This window comes from Podarcis muralis, chromosome 2, assembly GCF_964188315.1.
Source record: "Podarcis muralis chromosome 2, rPodMur119.hap1.1, whole genome shotgun sequence".
In the NCBI taxonomy this organism is placed as follows: domain Eukaryota; kingdom Metazoa; phylum Chordata; class Lepidosauria; order Squamata; family Lacertidae; genus Podarcis; species Podarcis muralis.
The window spans coordinates 107,013,270-107,028,662 of NC_135656.1; the positions used below are offsets into that span (position 1 = coordinate 107,013,270).

The window sequence follows — 15,393 nt, forward strand, 5'->3', positions numbered from 1 at the left end:
CTTCTCAAGGAAATGAAGAAATCCTCTTGATTTTGTTAAAGCAAAACTACCACTGCATTTCGGATTTGCACCGCAATCCCAAAACACGGTTGCAGAGAGAAGACTCGCACGAACCGGATGCTTTAGAAACAGCTTGCAGGTTTGTTCTCTGCAGAAACGTGCACACCCATTCAACATGCTGGCTCCAGAACGCATCTAGAAACCCTTTTCAAGGTTAGCACACGTGCTTGTTTCTAAAAGTTAATTATTTGAGTGTGTGTGTGTATATATATATATATATATATGGGTTATGGCGATTATAAAATTGTAAAACTCAGTAAAACTTAAAAAAAATAAAAGTGTTTACCATCACGAAAGAATGGCCAGGCTGCCCAGGTAACGCAATCAGTGACCATTATTAGGTATCCTGGGAGACAGGATTTCTGCTGTAGATGGCCTCCTTCTGTAATGTATATATGATGTTTTGGGGGGGGGGTGGTCTTGGACTACAGGGTGGCAATTTCAAAAGTTATTGTTCAGTGTTTTCCCTGTTGGGCGGGACCTTGTTGCAACAGTTCCTTGAATAAAGATCAGGTTTACTAGCCGCTTTGCTTCTCAAAATACTCTGTTATTTTTCTCCTGCCAATAGGAAACCCTCTATATGGGCTCCTGAAATACCCCAGAAAGGAAAGAGGAGCAGTTTTTCTTATAACAATAGTAGCAAACACAAAGTTTGAAAGGCCTGGGAATGTGTTTGCCTTAAAGATGTATAACGAAGCTGCTAAGCAACCCTTCACCACCACCACCACCACAATGAGGGCTGGATATTTAAAACGGAGAAAGTGTTTGGGCTGCAGCTTGCAAGAGAGGAGTATTGAATGAAACCTGGCCAGCAGCTGTGACCCAATAAAGCGATTTCATACTTTTGAGTTAATTAGTAATCTGCTAACTAGGGTCAAAAGTAGCAAGAGGCTATCCACCATTTCCCGCGTCAGTGCCTCAACATAGAAGTACTGCACTCCTTCCTCTTCTCCCAGGCTTTCTGCCTGGGAAGAAACGAAACGCCCGATTGCAGGAACACGAAAGCGAAACTGAGCTTGCCTATTCTCCTCCAGCTCTCGGAAAACAGCTGCTGCTGCTGCTGCTTGGGCGATCATGGCTACCGCAGATCCAGCAAAACACCTTCAGGACGAAGTCACTTGTTCCATTTGTTTGGATTACTTCAAGGATCCAGTCATGATCACGGAGTGCCAGCACGACTTTTGCCGAGCCTGCATCACTAAGTATTGGAAAAGATCGGGAGCTTCCATTTGCTGCCCGGATTGCAGAAGAACAGCTTCCTTACAAAGCCTGAAACCCAACCGGCGCCTGGCGAACATGGTGGAAGCGGCTAAGCAGCTCCGTCTGCAACTGGAGCAAAGTCCAGGAAGGGAGAAGATGTGCAGGGAGCACAAGAAGCCTCTGAGTCTCTTCTGCAAAACGGAAAATGCCCTTATTTGCATGTTCTGCGAGAGATCCAAGGCTCACAGAAACCACCGTGTTATTTCCCCAGAAAGAGCTGCTGCAGATTACAAGGTAATGACGGTGCATTTTAGCAAAGAATGCAGTTCATGTGTATGCCCGGTGCAGTTGTGATATCTCTAATCTAACCACGATATAGAACAGGGACAGGGAACTTGTGGTCCTCCAGGTGTTTTGAGCCCAGCTCCCATTAAACCCAGGCAAGGATGATGGGAGTTGTAGCGTAGCAGCACCTTGAGGGTCACAGGTGAGCAGCCTCCCCAGATATAGAAGGTGAACACCTCACTTGGTATATTTCTCCTCCCCTTTTCAGAGCTGGTGTTTTAAATCTACAATCAGAAGCCAACTACACTGTGCCAATCCTGTTTGAAGCGTGATAGTGGTTCACAGAGCTCTCTGCAGAGGTTGATCTTTGGTACTTCCAGAGACCCACCCTTCGCCCCCAGTAATGGGCAGCCTCACCACACCATTTTGTGGGCCAGCCTCTTTCAAGTGTGGCAGCCATTTTGTGACTGGGTTTACAGTAATTTCCCCTCAAAATTCCAAGGTGTCCATTGGCCCCCAAAGGTTGGCAATTCCTCTCTTAAGCGGCCACAGCTGTTTCTGTCTCGGGGTCTTCCTTGCGCATAGCATTTATAGTGAAATGGTTGCCTTTTTGTTTTTGGATTTTTTCACAGGTTGCCACATGAAGTGCTTAAAAAAAATGCATTTTTTTTAAAAAAAAAATCCAGATTCTGTAAAAGAGCCTGGGTGGATCCTGTGATAGGAATGTTATGGTCTTAGACATATGGTAATGTTCATAAGATAAACGACAGGAGAAAAACAACATTCAAATTTCTGTTTTAAGACCGCCTTTTCTGTGATGTATGTATGATGTATCTGAGGGTGGTCTTGATCTACAGGGTGGGAATTTCAAAAGTCTTTATAAGGCCTTGCACGCCATTGTTCTGGGTTCCTCCTCTCTCCTGTGGGTGAGGGGAGCAACCCCGTTGCAACAGCTTTAATAAAGATCAGGCTTACTAGCTGCTTTGCTTCTCAATATTCTCTGGTTGGCCTCTGTTATTTTCTCCTACCAATAGGGAACCTATGTAAGGACTCTATATGGGCTCTTGGATACCCCATAAGGGAAAAGGGCAATTTTTGTTTACAACAGTGGGCGTGTTTTGTTTTGGCCACTTCCCTGGGACCTGTGCCAAGCTGTGCCACTGTAGCCGCTGATGGAAGTTGAGAGCCCAACAACTTCTGGTCAGCTGCAGGCTCCCCGTGACCCGTCCTATAAACATTTTAAAGTCTGCTGCTTGTAAATAAAACATTCTCAGTCCGCAGAAACTTTAAATCTACCGTTATCATTCATTGTCTGTCCTTAGGGTGTACTACTTGGACATCTAAAGGAACTGAAAAAAGAAAGAAGCAAGATTCTGTCGGTTAAATCAAATGGTGAGAAGCCGTGCCAGGACCTATTGGTAAGAATTGGCATAACTCAAGGGTCAGCAAACTTTTTCAGCAGGGGGCCGGTCCACTGTCCCTCAGACTTTGTGGGGGGCTGGATTATATTTGGGGGGGGTGAACAAATTCCTATGCCCCACAAATAACCCAGAGATGCATTTTAAATAAAAGGACACATTCTGCTCATGTAAAAATACGTTGATTCCTGGACCGTCCATGGGCTGGATTTAGAGGCGATTGGGGTGGATCCGGCCCCCGAGCCTTAGTTTGCCTACCCATGTGCATAACTCCTCCTTTTAAGGCCTGTCTACAGTGAGCTGATCACCACTGGCAACGTTATCATTTGAGAGCAAGGATCTGTGTACATTGGGAGTGTGATTTGATAAGGATCCACATTCTCCTGACCTTTGTTATATTTTACATTACTGTAGTATCTAGGAAGGGGAAAGGACTAGATAAGTGCCTTGATATTGTTGTGATCATGAAGTTGGAATATGTTTGAGGCTGCTTTCAAGTCAAGATTTATGGGTGAAACAGATTTTCTGGATCCATTTCACTTTAGGCCTGGGTTTGGCACTGAAACCAACTTTCCCAAATGCCCCCTCATTCTGAAGCATGGAGGGCGACAGAGAAAGGGCTTTTTTGCTGCTGGCCCGCAATTTGTGGAATAGGTTTGCATGGTGCCTGTGTTAATACCTTTTTGTACCATGTGATGATAACGGCTATTTATTTTTTACCCACTCTTCACCAGCAGGTCCCGGGTTCGTTTAAAACAATTTAAAATTCATGATTGAAAACAGTTTAAAAATTACAGTCACAGGAGTTGAAATATTTTAATGTTATCCTGTATCCCATTTTAGTTTCTGTTCAATGAATGGCTGGTGTGTTCATTTGTTTTCTTAACATTTGATATGAACACCTGAAAGAGACTTTAATCAATTTAATTCCAAGTATGTGGAGTGCTTTTTTCCAGGGGGTACGCAGTACCTGCACATCTTTTTGTTGTTGTTAAAAAGTGTGACACTTGCTATAACAATTTCACGGTGAGTACCAGCACCTATTTTTCTAGGAAAAAACCCCACTGAGTATGTGATGTGTATTCCCATGTGGTATTATTAGGATCTGGATTGGGCAATCTATTAGAACATCCCATTGTCATTTGTATCTATCCCTTGTAGGAAGAGGCAGAAGCCAAGAGGGGGGAGATTGTGTCTGAATTCCAACAACAGCGGCAGTTTTTGGAGGAACAAGAGCAACGCCAGCTGGCCAGGTTGGAAGATATAAAAAGGGAAATTGAGAAGAGAAGAAAGGATTATGCAAACAAATTTGAGGATGAAATAACCTACATCAGCGATCTGATTGGTGAGATAGAAAAGAAGGGCAATCAGTCAGCAGATGAATTCTTGGAGGTAGGTCTAGTATTCTGAACCAGAATGTATTCATGACAGAAATATCCTGCACCGGTGACTTGATTGGCGAGATGGCAGGTAAGGGTGGCCAATCGGCAAAAGAATTTTTGGAGCTGGTATTCTAATCCAATATTGATTCATAGCCAGCACAAATTGGTTGGCAGAGGCAGCTGGCCAGCAGCTCACTGCATGTGTGATAAGCAATTGTTTAATAAGAAAAATGGCCACCGATGGTTGATTTTTTTGGAAGTAAGTTCTCATTGAGTGTGCATCCCTCATAATGAGTTGGAGTTGCAACGGGGGCGAAATGGCACCACTTTTAAAGTCCCAAGTCTCTTGAAAAAACGGCAGAGTAGAACGACTATAGTGTTTGATTGAATCCCATGTTTTTTGAAGCCAAAGAAGCTAGTGACTACCAAGTTATTTTGTAATTGATTATCACTTTATTCCTACCCTTTATATACAAACAGAGAATACAAATCCAGGCATGTAAAGCGGACTGAAATGAATGAGGTAATTGATGGAACGCTGAACCATGTAAATTCAGCAGTTCTAATCTTTCCCATCAAAGAATCCATACAGGGGAGAAACCATATCCTTGCTTAGAATGTGGAAACAGCTTCAGTCATAAGAGAAGTCTCACTTCACATGAAAGAACTCATAGTAGGGAGGAACCATTTTAAATCCTTAGAATGTGGAAAGAGCTTCAATTCCAAGATGAGTCTCACTTTCCATCAAAAAATTAGTACAGGGGAGAAACCGTATCACTAGTTGGAATGTAGAAAAAGCTGCATTCTGAGCCCCCATCTCACTTCCAATCTAAGAATTCATCCATGGGAGAAGCCATAACAGTGCTGAGAATGTGGAAAGAAGTTCAGTGAGAGAGCCAATCTCACAGTCCATCAAAGAAGTCATACAGGGGATAAGTATATGTTGGAAGAAAGGTGGTATTAGAAAACAATCAAACCTAAAGAAATTCTCATGCACATGTGAGAAAAATGAATATTCTCTGTTAGTAGAGTTACATAATTTTTCATATTATATGGATTTTGCTTTAGTTGTTTCATGCGTTTATGAGAGAACTCATAGTAGCCTGCATATCAGGCAATATGCAGACTCTGAATCCCAGTGGAGTCTTAGTTTGGAGAACCAGCCACCCCTCTCCCTTTCTGTGGTCACATCCATACCATGCATTTGAAAGTGCATGGCTCTATCTAAAGAGTCCTAGGAACTGTAGCAGAGTTACAGCCTCAAGCACCATAAACTAGCTTACAACAACAACAAATCTTTATTACGGTCGTAGGCCAGCATAAGGAGGGCGGGATACAATTGTTTAAAACCTTAAAAAAACCCCAAAACTAAAAGGAGTTAAAGCAGAAAATATATATAAAAGTCCATAAGAATCCAAAAGAAGCTAAGAAAATCTAAAAGAAGGGTTAGGAACATTAGACAAGAGTGAAAGAGTGTGAGACTATACCTATCAGTCTACAGAGCACTCTTAATAAGAGTGCCCATTATATCTAGTTTGTGGCACAGGTCATCCAACAAATTTTGAGCACTGCCGTGCAGAATCTGGCAACGTATGTTGTAGCAGGGTTGGTACCTGAAAGTAGGGAGGTATAGAATTGTCCTGTGCGCCCTGGGTGCTTATGCAGTGATGGTAAGATGAGGCTAGTACGAATGTCTTTAATAAAGACACTGGAGAAGCACATGCTCTGTTGTTTCTGTTTGTCCACAGTCACATGGCACTACCTCTCCAGATAAGCAATCTTCCTGTAACCGCCTTCAAGGACAGCTGCGGGGAGGCCATGACATCAGCCAAAGGCTTAGGGACTTTGAGTTTAGCTAGATATGTCATAGGGGAGAAACTAGCTTACAGTTTCCAGGATTTGTTGGTTGAAGCTGTGTGCCTTAATGTATAGTGTGCTTGTGACCACAGTTCTTCATTGTGAAGTCACATGGGATAAGTTTACAATTGGAGATCCAAGTACGCTGGTGAAATTGACCCAGCTTTCTCCTGACCCTAGGAAAGGGAGGAGGGCAGAGACAATTAAGGAAATGGCAATGCAATGGATCCTTCCTCACCGTTGTGCAAAATTAGCAGGAAGCAGGCAAGGAAGCCTCACCCTTTTGTGAGTGGCCAAAGAGACATTTCTGTGCGAGGGAGAGAGACTAGGATGTGAAAGATGCCATTGTCAAATGTGTAGACCTCTAAGAAACATAATGATATCTGGATGATTAAAACAGCTTCATGGAAGACATCTGTTAGAAGGTGACGAAAGAACCGTAACAGGAGTAGGATGAAGTACAATTGTAAATCCACCTTCCTGCACGACAATCCGTGGGTTGAAGAAATCTGATAACAAGAACATTTTTGTCTTTCGCACAGGCACAGCAACAGTGGGAAAGAGGCTCAAAACTGCTTTGTTCATCCATTTTTTTTGTAACTACATACCCCCCAATTAACTACAGTGGACGCTCGGGTTGCGAATGTGATCCGTGCGGGAGGCACATTTGCAACCCGCAGCGCCGCGTCTGCACACGCGTGGGTCACGATTTGGTGCTTCTGCGCATGCGCAAAGCTCCAAAACCCAGAAGTGACCCGTTCCGGTACTTCCGGGTCCGGTGCGGTGCGCAACCCGAAAACACGCAACCTGAAGCGTCTGTAACCCGAGGTATGACTCTACATTCTACACAGTTCACAACTTAAAATCAATTAAAAACAAATATAATCGGATAAAACAATTGAGGCAGTAGCAGCCTAGCACAGAAGTTAATACAAAGCCGCACAAAGCAGTGTAAAATCAATAAAAGGGCATTGAAACATAGCAAAGAGAGAAACAATAGTTCTAATATATATAGAGAGATGATGATGATGATGATGATGATAACTTGTTGGCGTCCAGCAAAGTCATACTCTAAGCAGACCCATTGAAACCAATAGCTTTGAGTATTATTAGCATTGGATCTCACCCATTAAATTGAAATTACACCGTGTGCAAAATATAGCTAAATTGTCTTTGCTCTTTTCACTTCTAGGGTATTGGAAGCATCCTAGACAGGTACCTGCCTTCTGCTTTTGCTTTATAACAATGCTTGACTGACTTGGGGGCCCCTCTCCCCTCCCCAACTACCCTTTAATGGCCTCTTAGCTACTGTTTTAAGGCTGCAGGGAACCATCATTGGGCTAAAATGGTGAGTCGGTGAGGCAGGGCTTTTGGGTTTCATTAAGGGCTTTCCTGCCCTCAGTCCCACTCCCCTATAATGGGAATACATCACCCTCTTATTTTATTGTGATAGGGTGATGCTTGCTTTGACTTCACTAGTAAATGAATCAGGATGAATGCTCAACCAATGTCATCCAATCTCCTTTGAAGCAAATCGGCATGTATGTATGCTCAATAAGCAGGTAATCTAGAAATAGCCAAAGATTTCTGGAGAACTCAAAAGCTTGCTGGAGGTGGCACGGCTATAAGGCTCCTACACTTCAGCGTTCACCGTTGTGCCATTAACTATGAGGCCGAAATTGAACTTTTTACCATCATAGCACCCCTATGCTATCAAGTGGTGGATGAAGCTGCAAGTGAGCCTTTGTGAAGCAAAAAAGGTGGCAGTTAAAATAAGGGACTGTACAAATAGATTGAGGGTGGTCCTTTGACTATCTCGCTTTCTTCCACTAGATGCGAGACAGAGAAATTTCAGTTTCCAGCTACTCCTGCTTCTGCAGACATGAAGGAAAAGCTCAGGAAATTCTCTCAAGAAAGTGCATCTTTGACGAGTTATCTGAGGAGAGTCAGAGGTTTGTAAAAGAGAACCCTAAATCGGATTGCAGGGAGGAAACAAGTGGTGCAGCACTGTCACCAGCATTGTACCTTTAAGAGAAGCGTAGCAGGGTGATGCCAGCAGCCGTAGATTTCCCCCCATGATGCTCATTATTAGAAAAAGTGAGTGGCTTTGTGCTAGTGTGGTTTGATGGGTCAGATAAAAGGTCTGACTAAGACCTGGGACGACTAGTGTCGAGTCTCCATTCAGGCATAAGACCCACTAAGCGACCTTGGACCACTCTGATTATAGATAGAACTACAGTGGTACCTCGGGTTACATACGCTTCAGGTTACACACTCTGCTAACCCAGAGATAGTGCTTCAGGTTAAGAACTTTGCTTCAGGATAAGAACAGAAATCGTGCTCCGGCGGTGTGGTGGCAGCAGGAGGCCCCATTAGTTAAAGTGGTGCTTCAGGTTAAGAACAGTTTCAGGTTAAGAATGGACCTCCAGAACGAATTAAGTACTTAACCCGAGGTACCACTGTAATAGAATTGTAGAGTTACCCGCCATCAGGAGCAGGGCAGGTAATGACCAGGCTCAGTCAAAATGGGGTTTGTAAGCTAATCAGCAGTGCCTGAGAAGCCCTGTGCAAAGAACTCTGGAAAAAAACCCTATCAGCTGATAGTTTGGTCTTGCAGAGAGCTTTGCTGAGCATTTTGCAAGGCCTGGTGATTAGCTGAGAGTGGCCTAGTGAAGCCCCTTGCAAAGCTCTCGGTTAGACCCATGAAGTGGGGGGAGGGGGGAAGGGGGTCACCTGACATCATTATGACATCAGGAGATTGTCAAATCTGGCTTGGGATGGGATGGAGGAGAGAACAATCTGGCCAGTTCCCCATTCTTGTCTATTGCTATCGAGTCACCATTATGCAAGTTGTGCACCTTAAGTATGGGGGGGGGAGTGGTTAAGAGCAGTGGACCCGTAATCTGGGGAGCCGGGTTTGCGTCTCCGCTCCTCCACATGCAGCTGCTGGGTGACCTTGGGCTAGTCACACTTCTCTGAAGTCTCTCAGCCCCACTCACCTCACAGAGTGAAGGGAAAGGAGAATGTTAGCCGCTTTGAGACTCCTTTGGGTAGTGATAAAGCGGGATATCAAATCCAAACTCCTCCTCCTCCTCCTTTGCTACCCAAAGTGTGTGGCATGTGCCCCATCTCCTCTTCCTGGCTACCCAGAATTCACTTAATCATCCTGTTTGTCATTCTTACCACTACAGCTGCCCTTGCTTTTAACAGAATCATTCATCATATCACAGATGATGTTCCTTGTGTCAGTTAGCCTTAGGAACATGATTCATGCATTAGTCAATAACTATTATGAATGATTACTGTAGTTAACAACAATGCTTCATTGGTGCATGGTTAAACAGGCTGCAAGGTCCCTTCTGTTAGCCTTATGATGGACGTTTTACCTTTTTCTCTTTTCTCCTCCTAGACGGTTCTGAGCCCAACTGTTCTCAGTCCAACACGGTCAAATCAAAATGGATAAGAGGTAAGCTGCTACTTCCGGAGAGCAAAAACAGGCCAGATGTTGGAGAGTACCAGCATTTGATCTCCTGACGTTTCTGTCTTCAGATATAAGCTGCTGCAGGGGGAGATCAAACTGAACTGAGGCCCTGGCAGCAGTGCTGGGGGGCGGAGGAAGCAAGTTAGTCCCTGCGCTCTCACTCTAGTCTAAACCACCACCACCCTAGCAAGTAAATAGCTTAAGGGGGACTTAGATCAGGGGAAATCGTGTTGTGGAAAGGGTTACATTAACCCTCAAGAGCCACATTCTCTTCAAGACAGCCTTCCTTAAAAAAAATAATCTTTATTGGTTTATAAACTGCACACACACACACACACACACAGAGAGAGAGAGAGAGAGAGAGAAACCCAATAAAATAAAACAGGCCATAATTCACAAATAACAAAAATAAAATAAAACAGTACAATGCGGAAACACAAAAATATTTCAGCCATTGACTTCCGACCTCCTTGGTGTGGGTTCTTTATTTCCTTGTTCCTTTCCTTTATTTTTCAACAAACATAGCCTGTATTATATCCCTTACGCAGTTCCGAGAGTTATTCAAAGCATTCTAAAGTTTTAATATGGGGACAATGTTCTTTTAAATCTTGTCTATAAATCTCCCATTCCTTTTTAATCTTTGGGGTCGGTCGATCCCTGATCTTTTCCGTCATTTTCGCTAGTTCTATTTATTCAAGCAGTTTTACTTGCCGCTCCTCTTTTGATGGAATTTTATCTCCTTTCCACCCCTTGCCAGTCAGCATCCTTGCTGCTGCTGTTGTTGCGTACAAAAACAACCCAGCCTTGAGAGAAGGCTGTCTCTCAAGATAGCCTTCCAAGGACCACAGGCCATGCTGGGTGGTGCCAGAAACAGAGCCATAGCTACAGGGTTTTTTCCTGTCATGAAGCCTTCAGAGGGGCACCATTGAGACACCCACCTTGCAGTCAAACTGAGCCTTCGACCCTAGTGAAATAAATCCTAGTTTTGCCCCTGCCAGAGGCCGGTGAAGCAGTTTTGCCCCTGCCACGTGGGTGAAGCAGTGAATGTAAATTCATGCACATGCAGTCTCCAAGCTTTCAACTCTCACCCTGCATGTGCCCTTGTATTCTCGCCATGCAAATTTTGTTGTATGTAAAGGGACCCCTGACCATTAGGTCCAGTCGTGGATGACTCTGGGGTTGCGGCGCTCATCTCTCTTTATTGGCCGAGGGAGCCGGCGTACAGCTTCCGGGTCGTGTGGCCAGCATGACTAAGCCGCTTCTGGCGAACCAGAGCAGCGCACGGAAACGCCATTTACCTTCCCGCCAGAACAGTACCTATTTATCTACTTGCACTTTGATGTGCTTTTGAACTGCTAGGTTGGCAGGAGCAGGGACCGAGCAACGGGAGCTCACCCCGTCGTGGGGATTCGAACTGCCGACCTTCTGATTGGCAAGTCCTAGGCTCTGTGGTTTAACCCACAGCGCCACCTGTGTCCCTTGGTTGTATGAACTGGCCTAATTGGTTCTGCATTTCTCCCCTTCTCATAAGTGGGTAAAACCTCAGCGCCTAGGGCTTGCCGATCGCATGGTCGGCGGTTCGAATCCCCGCGGCGGGGTGCGCTCCCGTCGTTTGGTCCCAGCGCCTGCCAACCTCGCAGTTCGAAAGCACCCCTAAGTGCAAGTAGATAAATAGGTACCGCTTTATAGCGGGAAGGTAAACGGCGTTTCCGTGTGCTGCGCTGGTGCAGGCTCGCCAGAGCAGCTTCGTCACGCTGGCCACGTGACCCGGAAGTGTCTCCGGACAGCGCTGGCCCCCGGCCTCTTAAGTGAGATGGGCGCACAACCCTAGAGTCGGACACGACTGGCCCGAACGGGCAGGGGTACCTTTACCTTTACCTTTTAAAGAATGCATGCAATTTGCGAGCTTGGTACACTACCTTACGGAAGTAACCGATTCTGTTAAGCGTTTGTCTTGCCCTGCTTCCTGTTCTCTTTCAGAAAATGTGGTGTTGGATCCGGAAACAGCCCATCCCCGGTATATTGTGTCTTCAGATGGAAAATCAGTACGGTGGGGAGATGTCCGCCAGAACTACCCCTACAACCCAAAGAGGTTTGAATACGCCCGCTGTGTGCTTGGAACGCAGGGATTCAGCTCTGGGAAACATTATTGGACAGTGGATGTTGAGGATGTTGACCATTGGGCTGTGGGCGTAGCCAGTGAGTCTGTGGAGAGGGATAGAGAAATTGATTTTGAACCTGATGAAGGGATCTGGGCGATGGGCTTTAGTTATGATCAGTACAAAGCTCTGACTTCACCTCCTACCGTTTTGGAGCCAGAAGAGGATCCAGTAGAGATCCAAGTTTCTTTGAACTATGAAGCAGGAACTGTGGCTTTTTATGATGCTGAAGATAAGACCCGCCTGTTTATTTTCCAGTCAATTGATTTTGAAGGGGAGGAAGTTTTCCCCTTTTTCCGGATTGGAAATTCATCTGCTCCCCTCCAGCTGTGCTCTTAAAACACATGGTCCTTGGCCTGTACTTTGCTTTGCTTTGCCTTGCCTGGGTGCTCAGACGAATCCAGGTGTTAGTTCCAAAGATCAGCGGATATCATTTCTGTGCACATTGTCTTTGGAAGTCTGTTTCCATCCCAGGCTGCTGTCCCACATTCCCCTTCAACAAAGGACCAAGGTGTTTTGGTTTGACTGTGCAGATGATAGCTTTATAATCCAGTACAGAAAAGAAGCACTATAATATTGCAAATAATTTTACTTTAATTTTGCACCCTCTCGGTGGTGCCAGTGGGGGATTTCCTCCCAGTGCAAATAGCAGCTTCAGAGGGATTATCCTCGGGACCAAAACAAAGGTGGAAAGGGTTAAATCCTCCACCGCATTTTGTGATTCTCATAATCATCAGCTTCTTCCCTCACTCAGCATTTTGCAGTTTTAAAAACTTGCATGCTAAATGCAAGGCCATATTTTCTCTGGTTTTGATTCTTAGTTTATATTAACCACACTATTTATTAGCATGTAACTCCTCAGGTTTTTCTCTTTAGCTTTTTATGTTTAATAAACCTGCGATTTGATATCTCCATTGTCACCATTGCAGTCTTTCACTGATTTCATTAATTCGTCAATAAAATTATAAAAAAATCCTTTTAACCTTTGTTTTGACTCAACTAACTTTTTATGCTGCAGTTCTGTTATGATACCTTTAGTTTATTAAATTGCTTTTCTTAGAAGATTAAAGGCATCCTAAAAACTTTTAAAAAGTACCATACTTGAACAAAAATGATACAGATAATGTTCATAGCATAAGAATTATTTTTTAAAAAAACCACCATCCCAGAAAAATAACAAAAGTAGGCTAACCAGTTAACCAGGCCTATGTTTAAAACCATCCCATCCTAACCCTTTTCCTTTTTTAAAAAAGAACCATACTGTACTGAACATTCATATTAATAGCGTAAGAATTAACTAAGAAACCCACCATCCCAGAAAAATAACAAAACCAGGCTAGCCAATTAACCAGGCCTGTCATCACCTCACATCCCATGAAATGCCTGCAACTATAGGAACATCTTAGCATTGTGCCAGAAAAATGACAATGTTAGTGCCAATATTTTGTTTTAAGATACATGTTTTCAAGATGGAGTATTGTATTTTGTGTGAGGCCCCAATCTCCTGTCCCTCACTCCCCCCCCTTTTAATTTTTTTTAAAATTAGTTTTAACATTGGGCAGTTGAGCATGCTGCTAAGTGCAAGCCCAGTTAGACCCCTGCTGGAAATGGAGGGGTGGTGGGATACTGCTAGTGGAATACCATATATTTTTCTGGTTGGCTGCTGAAAAATCCTGTCACTATTTTTTATTGTTTTGATTGAATATTTAATGTATTTTATTACATTACACACCATCCTAATCTGCACGAACAGAACATTCCAGGAGCTTTAGCTGTGCTTATCTGAGCGAGGACAAAATTTGGTAACACCCCCCTAAATATTTATTTTCACAATAATTCCTTCTTTGTGTATTACTTTTTGCACCCCCTCAGCTTGGCACCCTGTGCAGGGGACATCCCACCCCCGCCTAAATCTTGCGCTGGTCTGTGTACCCTTTTGGGAAGAAGAAGAGGAGTTTGGATTTGATATCCCACTTTATCACTACCCGAAGGAGTCTCAAAGCGGCTAATGTTCTCCTTTCCCTTCCTCCCCCACAACAAACACTCTGTGAGGTGAGTGGGGCTGAGAGACTTCAGAGAAGTGTGACTGGCCCAAGGTCACCCAGCAGCTGCAGGTGGAGGAGCGGGGAAGCGAACCCATTTCACCAGATTACGAGTCTACCGCTCTTAACCACTACACCACACTGGGTACTAGCAGCAGGGGAGGACTTTGGTAATCTGGCACCTTGAGCAAGGCCAAAATTTGGTGTCCCCTATAGATCACCTCAGTTATTCCTTATCTCAATTTTGCACCTCCTCAGGAACCACCAAACAGCCCTAAATCTGACACTGACAGTAAAGACTGCTCTCTTTATGACATATGGCATTGTTTACATACAAACTGCACTTAGATGGAGGGATCACAGAGCTTTTGCTGTTGGGTTCAATCAGAATCTGTTGGGGGATTTTCAGAGCCCCAAAGACCTGCTGGAGTTTCCCTAGGCAACCAAAACTCTTCCTTTGGGTCCAGTACCAGGTTTCCAAGTTTCCTTTGTAGCAGAATATCATGCAGCGTCTAATAGTGTAGGAGTCCCATGTCTAGCAGGAAGCGTAGAAATAAACTACAGGAAACAATTCAGTACAGCCAGAAGTCCTTTACTCTCGTTCTTGAGCATAATGGTTACAAATTTTACAATCGTCTATCAGATCCCTCCAGTTCAAACTGCTCCAGGCCTAGCTCTAAAAGCTGCCAGACCGTCTCTCACACTAAGAGAGCAAAGATCAGACTAAACAACTCTCTTTGTCCAGCCCAGAAGCTTCAGAGTGACAAGCCCAGCTTCTGGACAGTTCACCCTGTTGTTTCTGGGAATCGACGAGACTCAGTCCCAACATTCATGTCCTATGAGGGTCTGGCTTCCCCCTTAAAGGAAGCAGTGGATTCATAAAGGTAAAGGTACCCCTGCCCGTACGGGCCAGTCTTGACAGATTCTAGGGTTGTGCGCCCATCTCGCTCTAGAGGCCGGGGGCCAGTGCTGTCCGAAGACACTTCCGGGTCACGTGGCCAGCGTGACATCGCTGCTCTGGCGAGCCAGAGCCGCACACGGAAACGCCGTTTACCTTCCCGCTAGAAAGCGGTCCCTATTTATCTATTTGCACCCGGGGGTGCTTTCGAACTGCTAGGTTGGCAGGCGCTGGGACCGAGCAACGGGAGCGCACCCCGCCGCGGGGATTCGAACCACCAACCTTTCGATCGGCAAGCCCTAGGCGCTGAGGCTTTTACCCACAGCGCCACCCGCGTCCCTAGTGGATTCATAGGACATCAAAAAAAGCCACCCTCTGTCTCTTGGTTCCAGACTGTCATCCCCAGCTCACATGGTGTTCTCTGCAAGGATCAATCAATGTTGAACCTGGCTTTGTCTATACCCACTAGCCCCTATCAAGGAAGAGGGCCCACTCCCCTTCCCTGGCACTCTTGTCCTCTGATGGTTTCCTTGATGGGCCATCACTGGTCTTTGTCCCCTGCTAATGGCCCATCCATCCAGCTCTGCAGATGTGGCTTGGCTCATTAGAAT

General features: G+C 44.9%; 1 protein-coding gene across 1 annotated transcript; it reads left to right on the plus strand.

The window, feature by feature from the left end:
• The first annotated feature begins 831 nt into the window (after window positions 1-831).
• Window positions 832-12,762, plus strand: LOC114588348 (E3 ubiquitin-protein ligase TRIM39-like). The gene is made up of 7 exons (XM_028713538.2): window positions 832-1,554; window positions 2,868-2,963; window positions 4,125-4,355; window positions 7,395-7,417; window positions 8,036-8,154; window positions 9,612-9,668; window positions 11,664-12,762. Exons 1-7 carry the CDS (start codon window positions 1,135-1,137, stop codon window positions 12,179-12,181), a joined length of 1,464 nt encoding a protein of 487 aa, XP_028569371.2. The 5' UTR covers window positions 832-1,134; the 3' UTR covers window positions 12,182-12,762.
• Window positions 12,763-15,393: the final 2,631 nt, after the last annotated feature.

Excerpts from the sequence above, each read along its gene's own strand:
- LOC114588348 (XM_028713538.2), top strand. The coding sequence starts at position 1,135 with ATGGCTACCGCAGATCCAGCAAAACACCTTCAGGACGAAGTCACTTGT. Across the intron at positions 2,964-4,124 it reads AGCCGTGCCAGGACCTATTG|GAAGAGGCAGAAGCCAAGAG; the intron begins GTAAGAATTGGC and ends TATCCCTTGTAG. Across the intron at positions 4,356-7,394 it reads CAGCAGATGAATTCTTGGAG|GGTATTGGAAGCATCCTAGA; the intron begins GTAGGTCTAGTA and ends TTTCACTTCTAG.